At 45.7% G+C, this 22,966-nt stretch overlaps 1 protein-coding gene across 1 annotated transcript in view; it reads right to left on the minus strand.

The window, feature by feature from the left end:
* Positions 1-202: 202 nt before the first annotated feature.
* SMC6 (Structural maintenance of chromosomes 6) overlaps positions 203-22,966 on the minus strand; it is a 67,803-nt gene continuing 45,039 nt past the window's right edge. Inside the window, exons 18-23 of the mRNA XM_084578390.1 lie at positions 21,960-22,097; positions 16,437-16,555; positions 7,191-7,290; positions 6,734-6,892; positions 4,569-4,730; positions 203-896 (exon numbers count right to left, since the gene is read on the minus strand). Of these exons, the coding sequence (XP_084434516.1) occupies positions 699-896; positions 4,569-4,730; positions 6,734-6,892; positions 7,191-7,290; positions 16,437-16,555; positions 21,960-22,097 (876 nt within the window). The 3' untranslated portion in view covers positions 203-698. The remainder of the gene's footprint in view (positions 897-4,568; positions 4,731-6,733; positions 6,893-7,190; positions 7,291-16,436; positions 16,556-21,959; positions 22,098-22,966) is intronic.

The following is a 22,966-nucleotide window of genomic DNA, read 5'->3' on the forward strand; positions in this document are numbered from 1 at the left end:
TTGATTCTGTGGCGAAGTACTTGATGAGCTTGCCTGGATCACCACGTGCCTTTCACATGAACTTATCTTTGCAGCAAGAAGACTCGTGCACCGCAGATGCTTTGAGAAGAAAAACTAAACAACAAACAAAGCTGCACACAATTCATATTGCTACGAAGATGATCAAAGTGCAAAAGGCCAATGGCCTCAAAAACCTAATAGCTCTGAAATGGGAACATTTTTTTATTTGCTCCAGACTAAAATTAAAATCCAACAATGAACAACCTGCGAAGGCAGCACTGAGGAATACTGTGACAGAGTTCTGTTCATAAAACACTAAAATAAAAACTTCCTTTACAAGATCAGCATAAGCACTGCTGATAGACATGACTAAACCAAAACAAAATACTGCAGTGCTGCATAGTTTGCAACAAATAAAATCCTCCGTGAGTTAAATAAAACTTTCATAACATACACACAAACATGTGCTACAAATGCGCACATATTTGTGTGTATGTATGAGCGTACATATACAATTAAATACACACCACCCGGTGCAAATATTATTAAAATGAAAGACTAGACTACTATCTAGTAAATGCAAAGAGAACAGTGGAGAGACCCTTCTTTCCTAAACAATGTTAAGGCATGCCCCCACATCATCCCTCCCACCCTAACCACAACAGAGTGCTTTGCCTCTGGTTATGGATGTTATTACTCTAATTATCCTGCTCCTCAGCGTCCTCAATGGCGGCTGGTCGCTTCCTGTTCGGGTTTGGCATTACGACGATGTTGACTTTCGCGAGTGAGTCGATGTGAGGCAACTCAAGTGGCGTGAGGAAAACAAACTGGCCAGTACGCTTGCGTCTTGTCATTTCTAGGATCATCTCCAGACTCACTCGTCGCCTGCCCATGTCCTGGAAAAAAAAAAAAGGAAAGATAACGAAGCGATCACACATCACTGCAGTACAGTAAAACCTTGTTAAAACGTATACGCTTGAACAGTAGTTTCGTTTTAAACGCAGTAAAGTCAAGTCCCCGACTTGGCGCCTATTCAATATAATGCATTTTGCATCCGCATAAACCTTACCAGCTTATCACGGATGTATTGGTTAGCACGTACCATTTTCACTTTTCGTCATACAATTCACGGCGGTAGTACCGCCTCACAAAAGACTGTCTGACTAGCGTTGTGACAAATCTCCATAAACGCGACCGATGCGGTAGCAAGCCACACAGCCAATGAAAAATCGGAGCCAAGTTTACCAAATGCAGCTGCGATGATAATATAACTAGTGCCATCTTGCGGCGAGCGCGCCAATCCAAGCCATAAACTAACTGTGGCCTCCGAGCGCAGTGCCGCCGGAGCCCATCACGGAGTCATCTACATACTCCGTCCTCCCCCTAGCGGGCCCTATTTTCGACCAGTCCCAGCGACCACCCCTTCTTGCTCTGTGTCCCTTGCACGCTTAGGCCTTGGTTCACTTTCTTTTGCACGTGTCACGAGGTGACTGAGCGGTGTGCGTCGCGAGTTCTCCATCCGTCTGCATCATGCCGAAGCTTGGACAGAAACATCGGGTACTTAGTATAAATGACAAGGTGGAGATTGTCTGTGCCAACGAGAGAGGGGCAAAAAAATCTGTGCTGGCACGTGAGAGAGACTTGCCGCTAACTACTGTGTGTGGCATTTGGAATACCAGAGAAAAGCTACTCAGCAGTGCTGCCGCTCATACTTAACCAGCCAAAAGACGAGACACAGCGAAGAGGAGGACAGGACAAGGCTGCCGCGACTGCGAAGAGATGTTGAGTATGAGGATCAACATTTCCGGATGTGGAGGAGGCGCTGGTGCGATGGCTCAAAACAGCTCGGTCGAGAAACCTACCAGTTAGCGGACCTCTCCTCGTTGAGAAAGCCCTGGTTTTCGCCTCGCAGCTCAACCATGACAACTTCGTGTGCAGCAATGGCTGGTTAGCTGGATTCAAAGCACGGCACGGAATAAGCACGAAGACCATAGCTGGAAAGAACGCCGCGGCTGACACTGAAGGCGTAGAAGATTGGAGGAATGGCCAGCTTGGACAAATTTTGGAAGACTATGCGCCTGACGACATATTTAACCTTGATGAGTTTGCGCTTTTCTTCAAGCTGCTGCTGAATAGAACGCTTGCGTTCAAGGGAGAAGTGTGCACCGGCGGCAAGCATGCCAAGGACCGCATTTCAGTTGCATTCGCATGCAATATGTCTGGAAGTGAGAAGTTCCCGCTTCTCGTCATTGGCAAGTCAGCCAAGCCAAGGTGCTTTAAAGGCGCCCCACTGCCATCAGGAGTCCTTTATAGGAATAACACCAAGGCATGGATGACTGGGAAGCTTTTTGAAGAGTATGTGCACTTTATTGACCGCCGTTTGAGGCGAACGGAAGAAATGTTGTTATTATCCTTGACAATGCGTCGGCGCACATTGCGGTGGATGGCCTCAAGGCGCTGAAGCTGGTGTTTTTGCCACCAAACACCCCAGCGATTGCCCAGCCTTTCGACCAGGGCATCATTAGAGCTGTCAAGCAGCTCTACAGGAAGAACCTACTGTGCAAGATGCTGCTTGCACTGGAATGCGGCAAGGTGTACGCCATTGACCTGCTGGGTGCGATTCACCTGCTGGAAAACTCATGGCGGCAGGTCGAGTCTGCTACCGTGCAGAACTGTTTTAGGCACGCAGGTTTTCGCGAAGTGTGCGTGGGTGACGCAGACGACGCAAGCGATATCACCGGTGTCCCGGACCAAACGTGAGAGCCTGCTGACCGAAGTACTTGAGAGGGAAGGTTCTTCAGAAGGCATTACCTTCTCTGAATTCAGGGACGTCGACAACGAAGTGGAAACTTCGCCAGACATGTCGGATGAAGCCATCGTTGCCTCAGTGGTGGCGGAAGTGGCTCCAACTAACAGTGACGATGACACAGATTACAGACTTTTGCAGCGCAAAATAAAGGCAGAATTTTTTTTTCTAACCTACTGCCCGTTTCCGCTTGTTTTTTTTGGTAGGTAAGTGGGTAATTTTACGCTACTTCTGTTAAGCCGTAGTACCGTTTAGTACATACTTTTTCCGAGTTCCGGCCAACTACGGCTTAACGAGGTTTTACTGTATCACCTCCATGATATGAATCTTATGCGTTCGTGAAAAAAATCGATACCGCCCAAAATTTCGCTCCAGCCGAAACCAAGTTTGTGAGAGGAATGCATTCAAAGTTGCGTGGCTACAGTTCGTTAATCGCAGGACACATGCAGCGCAGCTGCTGATTGTTTCATAAATTCCATAAAGGAATTTCGTAAATTTGTGTTCAGGCGAAAGCCTTTCTTGGCTCATGAGTGGTGCCCAAAGGAATGTGTCAAACAGACAGATCCATAGCCAATCAAAGCAGTAGCCACATAACAAGCCAACATTGGCTAAACTGGCTACAGTATCTAAACACTGGGTAAGCAATAGTCAAAAGACATACAAAAAATATAAATACTAAATAAAAATAATATCACAGCCCTGCCGAGTCGACACTTGATATGATCGAGAGGCGTATCAGTAAGCATCCACGACTGCGGTAGGTGATCTAAACTAGCAAAAAATACCAAGCTGCCGTTATTCAGAGACGTACACTGCTAATTTCATTTTTGCACTCGACTCGAACAAGCAAGTCATCTTTAAGTAATCCTTTCCGGTAAAAAATTATGCATACTATTTATTACAAAGGAAAAAATATATTTCTTTTTGCCTCTAAATATTACTCGTTTGTTTTTAGTCGCGTTACAGTGGCAAGAACTCAATTACGAGAACTTTGTGCTTCTTCATTTGCTCGTTCAAAGACTTCGATTGTGGTTGTTGCCATTTTTGTTACCCCTGACCAACACCCCACTTCCCCATTTAGCGTGGCGCAGTGTAGCGTCACTCAAGTTGTGCACTAACGGGGCATAACACACACCCAAGCTTGTTTTATGAAAAAGGTGACTATCATGCCACCATTCATTTGCTATATCTGCATGTTTACAGTAAATGGACTAGTCAACATATGCAGACTTTCATGATGTGCTAGTACAGTCAAATCTCATTGCTACAAACACTACATCAATGATTTTTTTCAAATTAACAAACTTCTTGAAAATCCCCAAGTGATCTGCAATGTTTTCAATGAAAAAATATTTCAGTACTATGAATTTCAATATAGCGCCTATTTAAGAATAACGTACATTATTTATCTTTTTTTCGATAATCACGGAACATCAACATTATGAATCCACCTGAAATTAACAGCGTCGAAACTCTCGCAAGAAACAGAAACCGCCATTTCTGTGTGTATGCCGTGGGCTATAGTTATCATCACATATCGTGCCAGCACCTAGTGCCACCATTTGTTTGAAGGGAACAACAGGCGCCCTCAACAGCCAGCGAGAGCCGCTGACTCCCTTTTAACCTGAATCCTATTATATTCCAAAGAAAACTAAAAGCTCTCCAAAGAAAACTAAAAGCGCCGAGAGAAGCAGCGTTAACGGGCCCAACTTTGGTGCATCAACCTTCAAAACGAACTAAGTAAGTGGCGCTGCTGCCTCACCATGAAAATGTCAAACTCATCCATGATGCGGAACGGGCACTCCATGGACTCCCACAGCGCCAGAACGAAGCAGATGGTGGAGAAGGACTTCTCGCCACCTGACAGAGACTTCACGTCTCGGAATTTGTCGTTGTTGGCAGAAACGTCCCCGCGTGGCTCCACCTGGGGGTTTGCACGGCGTTAACGGGCCATTTTGGGTCACAGTGCACAAGAAACCTTCAGTCGAAATCGCACAAAATAAAACAGGCTATCTGTATAAATTGCAAGCCGAAAATTTGACACCGGATGATATAAGTCCATAAGAAGTATGAAAGCATTTGTTTCACAGATTTGTCATCCCCACAAGATGCGACCTTCTCAACAATTACATTGTCTCACATTCTAACGTGCCCATTCCGTGTGCTCGTGCCTTCTGAAAAAAAAAAAAAAAAAAAAAAGGAAACGTGGAAATTATTATTATTTATTAACGCAAAAGCAATACTTCGTATGTTCATAGATTTCTGTCTGCAAAATCGTGTCCGCAGCAGTTGCAGGTAAATGAGAAGCGGTAGAGGTTAATGAGTGGTGTCCATCGATAGAGGCTGAGGTAATGTTGCTGCAGAAAATATTAGGCCAATAAGTTAATTAGATAGTTAATTACAAGAAAAAAATGTAAAAGTTGTCCGCAGAAGCGGTAGAGGTTAATGAGTGGTGTCAATCGATAGAGAGGGACGTAATGTGTCCGAAACAATAATTAGGAATTAGGTAATTAATTAGAGGTAAAACATGCCAAATTGTGTCTGCAGCAGTTGTAATTGAAAAGTCGTAAAGATAATGAGTGGTGTCAATCAATAGAGGGTTATGTAATGTGTGCAAAAAATAATTAGACAAATAGGTTAATTAGGCTTTAATTACAGGAAAATAATGAAAAAGTAAAGGCGAAAATGGTCTCATTAGCAAATGGCTTGGTGCCACATTTGAATATATCAAACACCAAAATAGTTAATTAAATCAGTCAACTAAGGTGACGTCAAAGATGTGACGTCACGCAACCCGAAGTCAAGCCAAAAAAAGGCATAGGAAGGAACGGGCGCACAATTTGAAAGTACCAAGGACTAAAATGGGTAAACAAGAAGTGAATTAAGCAACTAGAAGCAGACAACAGCAGCATCCGTGCGGGCATTACTCCAATGCAGATTATGCAGTGCTCTTTAATTTTTTTGTTTATTATTTTATTTTACTTGTTTATCGTTTATTTTAGTATTTTATTTGTATTTTTTGCCTTTTACTAAACTTTGTGTTCTTGTTTTTGTTTATGTTACTGTGCAATAATGCTGTGTCCCACCCTGCTAACATCCCGCAGAGAATTTCAGTAATTATAAATAAATAAATAATGAGGTCTGGAAGAAGTGCCGTGAACACAGGAAAGATTTATTGCACCCAGAGCAGTTTAATATGTGCGCTGTTTAATGATGCTCAACTTTACGCTGTCTTTTTCCTCAAGGCATCCAATTCTAATCATTTTCTTTTCTTTCCAAGCCTCGCTAATTTTGTGAAAGACAACATGCTCGACCCCGTTTCTGGACTGCTGTCTCGACTCCCAACGAACGCAGCAGCCCTTGCTGGGAGTGTGCGCTAGCGTGAAAGGAAGTCGGAAAAGACATTCCAACTGGGCACTATGCTGGACAGCAAGTAGGGTAACATCGATTCACTTGAGAAAACTTCCCTTTTGTGTGGCAACTAAAAGCAGCCTATTCCTACCAAACAAAGCGCTAGCATACTCTACCACTGCAATGCCCGGCACACCAACTAGGACAGAGTGTAAAACGCTCTCAACGTTTATGTCTCCTCGAATAACTACATAACTTTCTAACAAGGTTATCAAAGCAAGTTAAAAATTAGGGGGGACGCTGAAGCTTTGCCTTAATTCTGCAAGAAATCTGCGTATACATATCGACGCTTTAATGCACAATGTGCTGGTCTGCTAATCTCACCTACTCAATCTCATGAAATGTCCCCCCCCCCCACTCCCTTCACTGTTTTTATGTCATTTACAGCAGCAAAGACCAACTCGATGTACAGCAATTTTTCTATCTGCTCCTATATCTTCGACACCTCTATTGCCAACAACGGTACAATGCGGCAACCACGTGCAATGCAGGCAACAGAAAAACTCTACCACCCACCCCAATGTGCAGGTGCTCCTTCTGGTGGTCAAATTCGAGCGTGCCTGTGAACTGTTGCTGCAGCAGCATGGATCCAAAGAGGACCTTAAGCCGCAGGACCATGCGCAAGACAAAGTCCTGGTACTTGACCTTCCGCATGCGCACAGACTTCTTCATTTTCTGCACAAAAAGAGGAGAGAAAGCACACAAGTAAGGTAAGTGGCCGGCTTGTTTCGGTGCCTAAAAGAAAAGTGGTGCTGAAATTAGGACGCTTAAATTTTAGTTCCTCGGTTACTCAAGGACGATGAAAAATGTAACGCAAGCTACGCGGACTGCCGTGTTTTGCTGCTGGCTAGAATGCAAACTGATATTGTCACTCGGGCTGGCCCTCAGTAACTATAGCAGCTTCTTCAAGAAACGCCAAAACACTCGCCTCCTAGTGGGCACAAGACGTACAAGTCACGGGAGATGCGCTTACATCTAAAAACGTCTGAAGGCTATCGATGTGGTCCTTTGCTCTCTTGTACTTGGACTTGGCTTCCTCGTACCTTGTGGTGACTTCCTCTTTAGTACCGGCCCTGTTTCCATAAAAGGAGAAAAGAGACACGTTTGTAGCACAAGGTCTAGGCCCTGCGGATAATACTTGCCACACGAATACCTGAAATGGTGAGGCATAAGTGACTGGATCAGTAAACGTGTCATTCTGATGTGACAGATGCGATGTGGACTTTGGCTCAAATTAATTCAGCAGAAATCAGGTCAACTGTCCTCAGGATATGCATTGTATTAACGGGGGAGGCAGCTCTTTAGGACAAAAAAAATTGCAAAAAAAAAAAAAATTTTCAGAAATAGAATTTTCAAAATCTGCACCTGTTTTTCTAACCTCTGGAGTAAATATTTGCGCTGTAAAATGAGTAGAAAAACTTACATCCGCGCTCACGCTGAGAAAATTTTCACGCAAGAACAGTGCTTTTTCCGCGGCATGCTATTGTCGTCTACTGTAACGATCGGCACTATCTTGGTCTCATTTGAAAGAGCTGCTTTTTGTTGTCAATTTCGCACCATTGCTGTTCTTTTGCGCTTATTCAATGAGGGAGAAAATACCACTGAAGACCAGCCGAAACATGCAATGGTCGGTGCACGAGACTGAAGCCAGTTATCTTATTGGTTGACGTGCTCGCGTCATCCGCTGGGAACGTCAGCGGCACGCAAGCGGTAGCCATCTTACCAAATTGCGTTCGTCGGAGCACCCTGCAACGATGTCGACGCCAGCGCCGAAGTTCAGTGTTTCTCACAAGTATGGTAAGAAGTGAAAAAAAAATCGCTGATTAGCAACATGAGGAAGAGCGCCATGGACACCCCAAGAGCCATAGAAACCTAGACCGCCCTGGATATGCCTCCGCTAGCGGATCGGGAAGTGCCGACCGGGATGGGCCTAACGGCAGCGCCAGCCAAGGAAACCTATTCGGACAGCGGTCGCATTCGTCGCGATACTCCAATGCTACAAACTTGTGATATAAAATAAAGGGACAGGAAAGCCCAAGAGAAGATTCGGCAGAGAGCAGCAGCTGCAGCAACGAAGTGCAAGACTGAGATCATCGGCAGAACTGAAGACACCACAACCGGCCCGCTTAGCGACACAACCTTCATTGTTGTTAGCTTGCAGTTAGTGAACGAGATGCTGGCGTGCGACTGCGACGTAAACATAGACAAATCCGAAAGGGAATACGGCCTTGCCGCCAAATTGAATCTGGTGCGCACGAACTGTAGAAACATTTCATTACGATGGAGCTCGCTGCACGTGAAGACCGACCAGACAGTGAGCCCATTCATGGTGAACATTCTTGCCACAGGCGATGCAGCTGACCGAAAATCAACGACGTACAGCGCTGAATAATATTGTTACGCCGCGTAGCGGCTTACTGAGAAGCAGCAGAGGAAGCGAGGCGCGCGCAGACTGGTCCGGGTTTCTGAGCCGTGTGCATCTGTCCTTCAAACCATATCTACCGTATACACGCGTGTAATGGCCGCACTTTTTTTTCCGAGAGGGGGTGAAAATCAGGGGGTGTGGCGATTACATGTGAAAAAAGACCGCGAAAAAAATTATTTGCGGTGATACCTGCCTTTATTGTCAAAAAACTCCTCATCCTCCTCCGCTAAACTCGTCGGGATTTCAGGCTCGTCCCGTGTCCAAAACATCACTCCTTGTCGTCATCCTCCTCCATCTTGGGAGCACCATCGCCTTACACATTTTTCTTCAACGCCGAACTTTCGTCCAGCCGCTCTTTTTCCTTCTTCTTTCGCGTAGTGAATCACTTTCAGCTTAAAGTGAGCGGTATAACTAACATATTTTCCATCGAGGAAAAAAAAAATCTTCAGCTCATGAGCGCAGAACAAATCAGGGCAGCGATCCATTCCGATTGCGAGATCGCACGTGATATGCTTCGGGCGATCGAGGAAATGGCTGTAAAACAGAGGAGCGAACAGACTTGGATTGGATTGGATTTGCTGGACTCACCCTTTGTAACGGGCGGGTATCGCTGCAGCTAGGAGTGCCCCCTTTGTAACGGAGGTGGTGGCCGCTGCCCCCATGCTCGACTTTTTTTTTTCTCTCGAATATTTTGTTCTTAATTCTTATTGGCAATTCTACTTCTAACCTTACGCTTCATTTTGGCTTTCACATGATTTTTGGGCCCCACCTGGCGGCAGTAACCACAAAACGTTTCGTATTGCTTGCACCACACAGTAGACGGCACTGCCCAACTTCCTGAAACTCATGGTGCGGCTTTTACTCGGGAAATTTTTAAAAAGTTTTTTTCTCCCAATTTTCTTTCTAAAGTTCGGGGTGCGGCCATCACATGCGTGCGGCTATTACACGCGTGTATACAGTATATAGTTACTGACCACCATTTGCTATGCTGGCTCATCGGACTTCGCGATCCATCTGGTCGTCTGGCGCGCTGGGCATTACGCCTACAAGAATACAACTTTGGTGTCGCGTACAAGAGTGGACGACATCACAGTGATGCAGTCTGCTTGTCACGGCACCCATTGCCGACTTCCGTTAACGATGAAGACGGCTTCGACGGGTGTTTAGCCTCAATCGCGTCGACGTTTCCTAGTATGGCCACCTTTAGACGAGAACAACGCAACGACCAGTCACTACAGCCTCTTATACAAGAGGCAGAAGGAAGAGCAGAGTCAACGCAGTTTACTATCGAAGACGGTGTTTTGTTCAAGAAGAACTACTCAGTTGACGGTGCTGCCCTCCTTTTAGTCATCCTAAAAAGTCTCCGTGCACAAGTTTTGCATGACATGCACGATGACATTACCTCTGGACATCTAGGCTTCTGTCGTACCTTGCACCGAATTCGCCAGCGTTTTTATTGGTCACAAATTTATAAGACAACCAAGCAATACGTTGCGACATGTGAACAATGCAAACAACTTAAGGCACGCACCACCACGCTGGCCGGACCTTTACAACCTGTCAAGCCACTTACCTCACCTTTTGAAAAGATTGGAATTGACCTCCTCGGTCCTTTTCCAAAGACTGTAGAGGGCTGCCGCCGGGTTATCGTCTGCGTTGAATATCTTACCAGATACGCAGAGACCGCTGCTCTCGCTACCGCAAAGGCTGCTGATGTTTCGTCATTTCTTTTGCATTCCATTATTCTTCGCCATGGCGCACCTCGTGTTATTATAAGTGATCGTGGTCGGCAATTCACTGCTGATGTCGTGGAAGAAATGCTCCGACTTTGTGGTTCATACTACCAACATTCGACACCGTATCATCCGCAGACCAACAGTCTCATCGAGCGCACCAACCGCACCTTGACAACCATGCTGTCCATGTACGTCTCGTCTGGCCATCACAACTGGGATACAGTGCTACCGTATGTGACGTACGCTTATAACACTGCAAATCATGGTTACCAGCTATTCTCCTTTCTGTTTACTCAATACAAGAACTCCCCACGTTTTCCTAGACACCATCTTCCCATTTTCCCCTAACGACGATGCGTCTGTTTCCCAGATACTATGCTGTGCCGAAGAAGCCCGTCGTATAGCCCGCTTACACACACTGGCTTCTCAAAGTAGCTCGAAAGAACACTATGATCTGCATCATCGTGCAGTTGCTTACTCCCCTGGAGACTATGTCTGGCTTTGGACGCCTATTCGCAAGCGAGGATTATATGAGAAGTTTCTCTGCAAGTATGATGGCCCCTTCGTCGTGTTGGACCGCCTGAATGACGTGAGGACGAGAATCGTTTGCTCGGGGGGAATTGTTACGCCGCGTAGCAGCTTACTGAGAAGCAGCAGAAGCAGAGGAAGCGTGGCGCGCGCAGACTGACCCGGGTTTCTGAGCGGTGTGCGTCCGTACTTCATTCGACGTTCACCTGTATTAAAACCATATCATCCGTTACAATATATTTTCGACAATGAATATATCGCACTGCGGTCTGCATGCAAGAACTTGGCAGAAGTACGTCAAGACGAAGTTGACGCCAGTGGTAGACAGCGCGGCCCACAAGATGACTTCCAACTTTGCGCGAGGAGTTCAGGAAGTTTACGTGGAGATAAATATCGGGCATCCACGCAGTATCGCGGTTTCATTTAACGGTTCCTAGGTGAACACTCCTCGCACGTTGGTGTTGTAACTGTCATCGAACTGCTCACGGGACTTGTCCTCGACTTCGTTGTGCTCAGCAATTTTTGCGCCGCGTGTGAACCGGGCCTGAAAGAAGATGACCCCACATACCCAGCCTGGAAGCAGAGCCATATTTGCAGAAAAAAAAATACGAACAAAAAGGCTGGTGAAATGGAGGTTGAGGCTGCCCTAATCCTACTCCAGCGGTCACTAGAGCAGCATAACCTTCGTTACACCACAATGCTCTTGGACAGGGACAGTCGCATGTTCCCCGGTTTGAAAGAAGCGAAAGTGTATGGATACTTTGACATTCAGAAAGAAGATTGCGTAAATCACGTGCAAAAATCATCGGCACAGCGCTGTGCAACCTGGTCACTAAGCAGAAAAGTCCTGCTGGAGAATCACTTAGTGGGAGAGGCAAACTCACGCTAAATTTGATCACTAGAATGAGCTCCTATTACTCATGGGCGCTCAAATCGCATATAGGTGATGTGGAAGCCACACACAAAGCTGTGATGGCCTCCTATAATCATGTGACATCGAACGACTGTACCTACAACCACAGCCTATGTCCAATAGACACTAGAGTCACTCAATAATTTTCAGAGTACTGCGATTCTTTTCCCCACGCCGCTAAGCCACAGACTGTTCAGCATGGGTCATGGGGTGCGCCGAGGCAAGCTTTCGCCATCAAGCTTCCAAATAGTCACAGTGTGGATGCCTTTCACCGCAGCGCGTGTGTGAAGATTGCTGTATTTCGCGTCTGGGTTTTGTTGCTCGTTTTTTTTTTTCTTGTAAGAAGTACTTAGCGGCAGAATTCCGGGCTACAGCGCCTTTGGCTGCAGCAACCTGAACGAGTCCGGAAAGATTTTTAAAAGCCTTTCTAGGCTATCTCGTTTAGCGAAAATGTGTGCGCGTGATCTGTGCATCGCATCTGTGCGCCGATGTGTCGCACGCAAATAGCGGATGTGCGAGGAGGGAGATTAAAAATGAAAACGACTGATGGTGATAGGTAGTGAATAAAAGTTATAGACATTGACTGATTTAATGAACAGAGCTAATGACTAATAATGATGAGTAATAATGACTCGTAATGACCAATATGTCAAACTATGACGTGCTGACCGCAACTGATTGGAAATGAGTAAAAATGCTTTGCTATGAGTGGTAAGCACTACGATGACCAGTGTCCAGCTACCGTGTGTACATCGTCTTTCTTCGTCCTCTTCCTTGGCTGGTTATTATTCTCTAAGACTGACCCAGATTTTAACCCTCCTTCAATGACCCATCATGACTGCTAATGACTACGAAAGGACCAATATGTCAAACGATGACTTGAATGGCCGCAACTGACTGGAAACGAGTAAAACTTAGCGATGAGTGATAATGATTATGATGATTAGGCATGATCATGACTACTATACATCAAATGACGACCTGAATGGTTTGGTTTGGTTTGTGGGGTTTAACGTCTCAAAGCGACTCAGGCTATGAGAGACGGCGTAGTGGAGGACTCCAGAAATTTCGACCACCTGGGGTTCTTTAACGTGCACTGACATCGCACAGCACACGGGCGCCTTGCTTTTCGCCTCCATCAATGATCTCAACTGACTGGAAATGAGTGACAATGCTTAGCAAAGAGTGATAATGATTAATGATAATAATTGCATCAATAAAGATGTTTAACAAGCAAGCACGAGTGAGCTCAAGTCAAAATGTATGCGCATGTGCGACGACGTACAGCTAGTTGGCATCTGCATCGTCATAGAGAATCGCTGAATGTGATCATTTACGGTGGTAATCGAGGAAGGCAAGACAGTGCGAGGGATAGAGCACTTTGGCAGGTCAGGGGAATGATCTGCATGCAGACCGCAATTAGCCTTCCAAACAAGCTTACCGTTCACAGTTCGTGAATTGTACTGCTTTTAAGAGGGGGCGCGGGCTTTGAAAGTCGAAAAATCGCGAAAAAGTCGGCTTTTCAAAAAGTACATATCTCGGCTGTATATGTTATAAACTACCTTTCCTATAATTATAAACGCCTAATTCATCGTGGAACTGCTTTAAATTAAATATACAACTGAACGCGGCAGCCCCAGAGTCGCGAGCGAACGGCAAAAGTATCCAAACTTCGCGTGCGCGCCATTTCTCTGCCGCTGAACCGGGCGCCGCCATCTTGGTCTTGTTTTGTTTGTGAATGCTTGCCCTTTTCCATATTGCCTTCGCCGGCAGCGTCCGCGGCGTAGCAGAAGCCTGGCTCGCTTGTGATTGGGGGCCTCACAGGGATTGTTGAGCTTCCCGCGTCTCGAATTCGGGCTGTGATTGGACAAAGCGCGCGCTCCGTGAGAACGCGGGCGATCGCGCGACTGCTATTGGCTGCTGCGCCCGCTGACACGGTGGCCCCTCCCCGGCGCGTCGTCTGCTCCGGCTGCCTACTGAGCTGGCGTTCTTGGTGCGCTCGCTGAATCACTTCACGTTTCACCATTTTGAGATCGCCGTGATCATCGCTCGTTACGAATTCTGGTGGCGTGTTTTGAACGGTTATGTGCACTTTGTGGATTATTGCACGGTCGGCCACGATGTGCGCTAAGAAGTTCAAAAAACTGCATACGTTGTCGTTCTGTGAATGCCGTCCGAATCGCGAAGTTAGCAAAGGGCGTTGCCAACGGGCGCGGAGACGCTTCTATTAGTGCTGCTTCTGCTATATCACTACTAGAATGACTGCGCTGCCACTTCCAAATGCGTATCTTTCGCGTCAACGTAAAGAGCCGGCGTTTGAAGCGTGCCTGCTGTACCGACCATATCAACCTCGGCAATCTCGGCCTCCCGTATCGCGTCTGTCATCGCAAGCGATAACGCGTCGTCAGCGTCGTCCGCTGCTCGCATGAAAATGCACTTTCCGAGAGAATCGGGGAGGTGGAGGCACAACATGCTGCAGTGAAAAACAAACTTTAGACTTGAAAATGCTGTTTTAAACTTAAAGGGCCATTTTCTCAGAATGAATTTTTTTCATGGTATGGTTGCTTATTCCCGCAGTATTTCTGAAACCGCTAATCGCATTCCCACCTGGTTTTTTTTATTGTGTGCCTGAATAAATTTCCGAGGGCAAGACAAGCTCATTTTTTCAAATTATTCAGTCTGGAATTTATAATAAACAATCAAAATTAGGCTAATGCAAGTTCAATTAGTGGCACTAACCTCAATGCACTGCTAAAATTTTTCGGCAGGGAAATTAAAAAAAAGGCTCTGTCTTGCCCTGTGGTACCTATTCAGGAACCTTCATAATGAATTTCATAGTGCCAACACATTTTGCAAGTTCACCAGGCATGGTACAAGGAACCCATGTGAACCATTCTGATATACTTCTCTAACTTGAGTACCAATGTGCGCAGCTCCATGAAACTTTGCAGTTATTCAAATGGCTGTGCCATGAGTCTACCCTGAAAATTTCATTCAATTATCTCAAGAAACAACAAAGTTGGTATTCAAAGGTAGCCTCCCCCCTTAAAGTGACGGCAGTGCTCTTCAAGGCAATGCACAGGCAGATACCCATGCTGCTTTCAAAATGTGCTCTGCGTTTGACTTGAATCCTCAAGCAGTTAGAAGCTTCATGGCAGCGCCGGTCATGGTTGCCAGCACGCGATGGGACCTTCGTGCTACTCTGAATATTATCGAGTGACTCTAACAGTGCTTCTTGGTGCTGGCAAAATTCGGCAGAGGCCAGAGGCGAAGCTATGCCACATCGCCGGTACAATCTGCCGTCCTATGTTTGCAATGCCTTACTGCCTATACATGAAAGACTTTCAGACAGGAGGCTGCTTGAACACTGCTTGAACACTGCCAACGAAGGAAAACACAAAACAACGAGAGTTTGCATGCAATGATATAATGATATGGGCACTTGCCCGAAAGGAACGGCATGCTTCTCTCTTCACCATTCAGGCTGCTGTGGCTAAAGCCGTGATGAAATTGAATGCTGGTAGTGCAAAGACAGCTGCTCATATACTGCAAGAGCTCAGCCTAATGCCTAGCCCCAACACAAGCAAGCGGATACAAGAGAAGGATTATCAGCGGAAAACTGCATCTATACAGAAGTGTAAGTCGGCGGCAACTCTGCAGCGCAGACTGAAAAAGCGCCATTTCATTGACTCTAGTCAGACTGACTATATCCCGGGAGGTACTAAGCACCTGGTAATGCTTGTATGCGAATAAATTTGATGTATTTTTCCATTAACAACCCTTTCTTTATTTTTGTTGTTTTTCTCAAAATGAAAATTTTGGACACTTAGCAGATCCCAAACTAGCTATCTCGACATCTATTCTTTTTTTAGCACATAGCTAGTTGTGTAGACTATGCAATGTTGGAAGCAGAATTTTTAATTAGGTTTCAGAAATTTATTTAAATGCTCTAGTTCTTTATTGCATGTTAGGCACGATTTGCACCTTGAGTTTGAATGTCTTTTAAAATCACTTATAATGACAAAAAACTGTTTCGAACATTGCTTCCCTCTTTCTTTCTAGAATCTAACCATGTGGCATTTGTAACCCTCTATGATGTCCTTTTTCCCCCATTGTTTGTGGCAATTATAGAGTGCTAATTAAGTGTATCCTGAGAACTAATTAACCTATCTTAAAAACAATCACATTTTTGAAATCAGCATAAAAAACTAATCAAGGGTGTGCATTTTGATTAAGCTTGATGCAGAAACAAAAAAAAAGTTTTTCTAAGAGTAGCCTCCCCCCTTAAAAGCCCATTACACATTGCATATCAAAAAGTACATTATATCAAGAAAGGTCTACATGACTTCACCTTTAACTCCTCTCATGTCAGTAAAAAATAAATGCATCCCAAAATGACGCAGGAAAATAAAGGAGCACCGACAACTATTTTAATAAGGCAAAAAAGCTTTCCGAGGCTGTACCCAGTCCTGACCGCCTCAATCAATCCTGACAGGCCAGAAAATTTGGGCAGAAAAATGAAAAAAGGCATACGACCTGCAGCGCAAATTAACCAGAGCTTTTCACTGTGACCATAAAATAGGTCACAGTACTATAATGTTGATCGGGAAAGCGTACCTCTTTGAGTCCACCTCTAGCTGGCTTTGGAGTCGCTTGATTTCTGCCAAAATCACGTCTGGTTTCCGCCGAGATGAGACCCGCTCTGGTGCAATTTTGGACGCTGCTTTCGTGAGCTCCTGCATCAACGAGAACGTGCAGAGTTACGAGGTGTGAGATGCCTGATAAGCACAGACGTTTAGCATGCGCATATTTTTATCCAGCTTAAATCGGCCGGCTTGGAACGCATTCGCATAATGCACACCACGCACATAATCATGGACACCTGCTTTGTATAACTGATCGAAAATCAAATTCTGAATTTTTTTTTTTTTCATTATACACATAGGACTCCCATAGATATAAAGCACAGACCAACCAAAGTGATTCTATTTTTTTTATATGTGTTCTTTCTTCTGCCGAGCTTTCTCCTTCCTCTCTTTTCCGATCTTTATTCGCAGCAGCACGCACTACACATGTGCCAACAAACCAGCTCAGCCCGTGGCAGACAGAACGTGAGACGCTTTCTCCAGTGTGTGTTGCAAACCCTCTGCGCACGGCGGCCAACGTGCTGAATCGACAGTTCATTATTTCTTTTTTGCGAGAGTCGTCCACCCGTGTCGTGCTGAACATGTGGCATAGCGAAAGCTATGGGAGCTGCGGACATTAAGAAATGGCAATTTTTTATCCTTCTGTGGCAGTAGACTATGCCTGCCCCAAGTGCGGTGTGTTAAATCGAACCAGGCTTGTGCAATCAAGTCTCAAGTCATCACGGACACTCTCCAAGTGCGCGCCCCACTACCGCAGGAGCTATCCAAAGTATAGTCAAAAGATAAACACGCTGCGACATTATCGCTGCGTAGCATCTTGGCGCACTGCCAATAAATGAGCTGCGGATGCGACGGATGAAACGAAGGGACGTGCAACTAAACTTTTTTTTTCTTTTTTTTTTAGATTTTTGGCTAAACTTGGGGGTTGGGTTCATTATGTGAGTGGGTTGATTACACGACAAATACAGTATTATTTTTCACGATCGCAAGTAGCGTCTCAAGCCGATCTCTGTATATCAAATTATCGATATATCGAACTATTTCGCGATCCTCTTCGAGTTCGATATACAGTAAACTCTCGTTAACATGAACTCGCATATCTCGAAAAATCGGTTGTCGAAATTTTTCCACGCCGTGCCTTCACCTCCCATAGGTGCTATGTATCAGCTCCCGTTTACCTCGAAGCATTTTTCGGGCGTAATGCGGATATCTTGAAATTTTTACCGGAAGGACTGAAGGTAAAGGTCATTACCGAAATGTGATACGGGCTCCGAGCGAGCACATTGTTCCTATACTAAATACCGAACGCGGTCATGTTCGAAAAGCGAATACAAAATTCCAGCATACGCAGCCGCGCCTTGGGAGCAGTCACGTGAGCGCGCCGCTCAAGCGCGGGGGCTGATGGGTCTTATTGGGCAGTCGGTTCGGCGTGGTTCGGTCAGCTGTCCTTCGCACGCGCATACCGGTTAGTGATTGTGTGGTTTCGTCACGCTATGTGCACGAAGCGTTGACTGATTTTTGTTGTGTATGTGGTGTCCGCAACGGACGACAATGTCCCGCCCTAAGCAGTGCAAATCTCTGATGCTGGAGAGAAAAGTCACCTTAATTAAGGAAGTAGACAAAGGAGGAAAGTCAAAAACAAGCATCACCAAAGAATTTGACATCCCATTGTCGATGCTTTTGACAGTATTAAAGAACAGGCAAGGTATTGGACGACTTCGAGCAAAACTTCTCAAGCAAGCGGAAGCGGATTCGGGCCTCAAAATTCCCGGAGGTAGAAGCAGCACTGATACTGTGGCTCCAGAATGTCAGGGCAGCCAATCTTCCCGTGACCACCCAAATGATGATAGAAAAGGCCGACGCTCTGGCATTGCAGATGGGCCGCATGGACTTCAATTGCAGCAATGGCTGGTTTGAACGGTTTAAGAAGAGAAACAACGTTGCCTCAAAGACAGTCTACGGCGAGAGCAGCACCGTTGATGAAGGGGCTGCTAACAACTGGCGGAACCACCGTCTCGCTGAGCTACAAAAGGCGTACGCGGACAAGGATATCTTCAACCTCGACGAAGCAGCACTCTTTTATAAGATGCTGCCTAGCCGCACATACACGCCGAAGGGAGAAGCGTGAACAGGCGCTAAGCAGCGCAAAGACAGGGTAACAATACTTTTCGGAGCCAACTCCATCGGCGTTGAAAAGCTGCCGCTGCTTATTATCGGCCAGTTGCAAAATACACGGTGCTTCAGAAATGCACGGCTCCCCAGAGATGTGACCTACCGCGTCAATAAAACGGCCTGGATGACTGCGGCACTCTTTGAACAGTACATACGTGCTCTTGATCGCAAAATGGTGAAGGACGGTAGGAAAGTGTTGTTCGTGGTGGCCAACTGCCCCGGCCACGGAAAAATCGACAACTTGGAGGCAGTTACGCTGGAGTTCCTGCCTGTGAATATGACGTCCGTGCTCCAGCCGATGGACCAAGGAGTCATTGAGGTTGCTCGCAAATTTTATAGAAAGAGCCTCCTGCACCGAATTTTGTGTTCTTACGACAGCGGTAAGAAGTACGAAATAGATTTACTGGGTGCAGTCCACTTGATCGCTGAAGCCTGGCGACAAGTCCAGCCACTGATGATTGCGAATTGCTTCGCGCACGTGGGCTTTTCGCGTAGCGGGAGATCGCTCGAACCCTCCATGCTCGAACCAGACACTGACGAGTTCAGTGATTGTGATAAACTCTGTGACGAAGTTCGCGAAGCTACTGGTTGTGCCGGCGATGCCGAAGTCGACATCACTTTTGAAGAATATGCGCTACATGAAGCGGACGTGCCTGTTACCGGAATGCTGTCCGACGCAGATATTGTTGCAAAGACAGGCAACGAAGGTGGTGATCAGGTTGATGACGAAGAGCCTAGAGAAGTGCCCATGACTGCAGAAGCAAGGAACGCTTGCTCCGCAACAAAGTTGAATGCGGCGGCAGCGACCAACGGCTCATGCTATGCGTTCAGCAGCTTGAAGACGCTTTTGTCGGGCTGAATGCCAACGCGAAGCAGACAAGCATTACCCAGTTTTTCCTGCCAAAATAATAAAGTTCAGTTTTTTCCAGAGAATTCTGCGTTTATAATATAAAAGCTCCCTTTGTGCAGTGGAGTGTCGACGGGTGTGACGGGCCGAGGGCCACCAAAGAATTTCCGCTCATCGCTGTCGCGCTCAGGTTCTGGGCATGGTTCTGGGTTTTTAGAAAATAGCTACTCAATTTCTGTTCTTTTTTTGTGAGCGAAGTTTGTTTTTCTAGTCTGGTTTGAGTGACCATTGACAGGCGTTGGCGGCGGCATCGCGCGACTGATCGCCAGGGACTGTCGCCAGAAATTTTCGTAATTTTTCTTAACTCGAAACTCCGCTTATTTCGAAATTTTTCCCGGATTTTACAACTTCGTGTTAACGACGGTTTACTGTACATGGCTTTATGGCTGGGTTTTGCTGATTTTACGAGAAGCTTCAGTTACATATTTAGTATGGCTTCCTTTCTGAAAAGCAGAGCTACACGATGATGCTATTCAAATAGTTGTACCTGCATTCTAGCAAAAGTTACATATTGTCTAAAACTTCAAATGTGTTTTTCTCAGTTCGATGTTTTTGGACACCGCACTCAATCTTACGGGCCTTTTTTCTATGTTGTCATTGAGTGACAATAATAATTATGGTATCAATTTAATCATGAGGAAAAATGCTAGGGGGTGATGCTATTTATATCATTTTAGTATTACTCTGCTAATTACAAATTAGGATACTAATGAGAGGAAATCTGAACAAAATTATTCACTGTAAATGTTGGGCCAGTTTTCTGCCTATAAATTGCATTAAAATGAATAAAAATAGCATCACCCCTTAGAGCACGTCTTTGGCATTGCAGCCGCATACTTCTTTTTTGCATTTTAAAAGACGAAATTGTCAAAAAGTCCCATAAGAAATGCCCATTAATATTTCCTTTTAAACCTCAAAATTTCTCGAACCAGTGCAGCTATCACAAATCTAATTGCAGATTTGAAATCAGCATGAAAAACTGATCAATGCTCTGAAGTTTTATTCAGATTGGACCAAGAATAAAAATAAAATTTTAAGATCCACATCCCCCCTTAAGCAGGGGTATGCGAATACTGTGGAACCCGAATATATCGAACTCCAAGGAGATCGCGAAATAGTTCGATATATCGATAATTCGATATACAAAAATCGGCTTGAGGCGCCACTTGCAATCGCGAGAAATGATGCAATATTTGTCGCGTAGTCATTCCACTCACATAATGAACCCACTCTCCATTTTTTCTCCCGAGAATTTAAAAAAGAAAAAAAAAAAGGAAACAAGCATTCGGTGGCACGTTCCTCCTTTTCGACCGTCGCATCCACAGCTAATTTATTGGCAGCGCGCCAAGATGCTGCACAGCAATAATGTCATGACGTGTTTGTCTTCTAACTATAGATTTTATAGATCCTAGGGTGGCAGGGAGCGAACTTGGCAGAGTGCCCGCGTGATGGCTTGATTGCACAAGCCTGGTTCGATTTATCGTGCCGCGCTTGGGGTGGGGCGGACGTAATCCACTGCTACAAAATCATTGGCACATGTAATAGCTGCAAATGCCGTTTGGAGCGAACAATGATAAAAGCCGGTGGCACGATAGCAGCTGACCGCGTGCCTTTGTTGATTCATAGATGCAAGAATAAATGATTCTCGCAAAAAAAAAAAAAAAAAAAAAAAAAATCTGCCGTTCGCAGCCGCCATAGCTTACTCTGCGCTGCACGTTCAGCCCGACAAGAACAACTCTCGCAAAAGAAAAAAAAAAAAAAATGCCGCTTCTTAACCTCCGCAGCCCCCATAGCATACATTCAGCACGAAGGCAATAAACGACTATAGAAAAAAAAAAAAAAAAAAAAAAAAAAGAAAGAAAGAAAGAATGAAAAAAAGATCTGCCGCTTTTTAGCGTCCGCCGTGTTCAGCACGACGACATGAGACGCTCATAGCACGCCAGTAGCCACGCGCAGAGCGTTCACAACACACACTGGAGAAGCGTCTGCTACGGGCTGAGCTGGATTGTTCGCGCATGCATAGTGCATGCTGCTGCGAACGAAGACCGGGAAAGAGAGAGGAATGGGAGAGATAAAGCTCAGCAGAAGAGAAGAGCAGAAGAGAGGGCACCACGGCTGCATTGGTGCCCTCTCGTTCCTTCACTCACATGACTTGCAAACGTCACGTGCTAGCGCGGCAGCAATCACCGTAGATGCGCACGCCTTTGGGGAAAGCGCACGGCACTGCCCTAGACCAGCCGTCGCCGAACCTGCCCTCTCATTCCTTCCACGCGTGGCTTGAAAACGTCACACGACAAACGGCCGATGGCAAAATGGCAAACTCGCTTCACTGCACAGGGTTCCTTGCATTTCGCCCAAATTAAAAATGCCACCGCCGTGGCTGGAACTAAACCCACGCCAGTGGCAAATACTTGCCTCAATCTGCCGGCCAATGGCTTTGAGAGCTCTCTCTTCGGCAGACTGCTTCTGTTCCAGGTTCTCTTTCTGCTCCATGAGGCTTCGCTTGTGGTTCCTGGCCTTGTGTAGCTCTGTGTCAGCTTCGATCAACTTAGTCTGCAGCCAAAATAAAGACCGTAAGTGAGCGCAATTCTCCGCGCTTAAATTGCCGCTAAATATAACGGTCAAACTCTATAAGACAAACTTGAATTAGCAATTTTTTTTTTCCTTTCCCAATCCCTGCCTCACTAAAACCATGCACTTTTCTCACAATTTGACAAAGTAATTTTACACTACACTTTCGATTTTACAAGGCTGTCGCGCCAGCTGCCGTCCACACATAAAAGCTGCACTGAGTGCGCTCCACCACTAGACACTAGAGTAGCGCGGCGAAGCCCACCACATAACATTGTTACAGATGCTACTCAGACCTGGGGGATCAACTGATCAAAGCTCTTGATATATTTTAACGGTGGGCAAATATATTTGAATCATCGGGCTTTTCTTCCTCAATCCGATTTGAAAGTTACTAGGCATTTGCACACCCCTACTAGAAACAGAAACAATTGCTAAATAATTTGGTAAGTTTCCCCGGAGAGCACCTAAAACTCGAAAGACCTTTGTCCCTCTCCCTGACTTCGTGGAGCAGATTGCGTCGGATTGTCTCAATAATTACGCAGAGGATGGGGATCTCTTCCCACCCACTACGTTCAGTTTTCACTCATATCTCTCCATGCAAGAAATTCTTCTTCAGCTTATAAACATCAAATCATCTGCCCACCAGAGCCTATTGTCCCTAAGTATAGTAGTATTCGGGGAATCAACTTTGCAAAAGCATTTGGCAATGTATTTTGACAGTATGGACAGAGGATAGAAGCACACCCCACCTCAACAAAATCCTGCAAGCAGGCATTGACATCGCGTATGCATACATCACCATAATCGAGCATCCCATCAGCTGACGAAGGGAAGCATTGAAAGTCTCT

This window comes from Amblyomma maculatum, chromosome 9 (assembly GCF_055883805.1).
Source record: "Amblyomma maculatum isolate TAMU_Amacu chromosome 9, ASM5588380v1, whole genome shotgun sequence".
In the NCBI taxonomy this organism is placed as follows: domain Eukaryota; kingdom Metazoa; phylum Arthropoda; class Arachnida; order Ixodida; family Ixodidae; genus Amblyomma; species Amblyomma maculatum.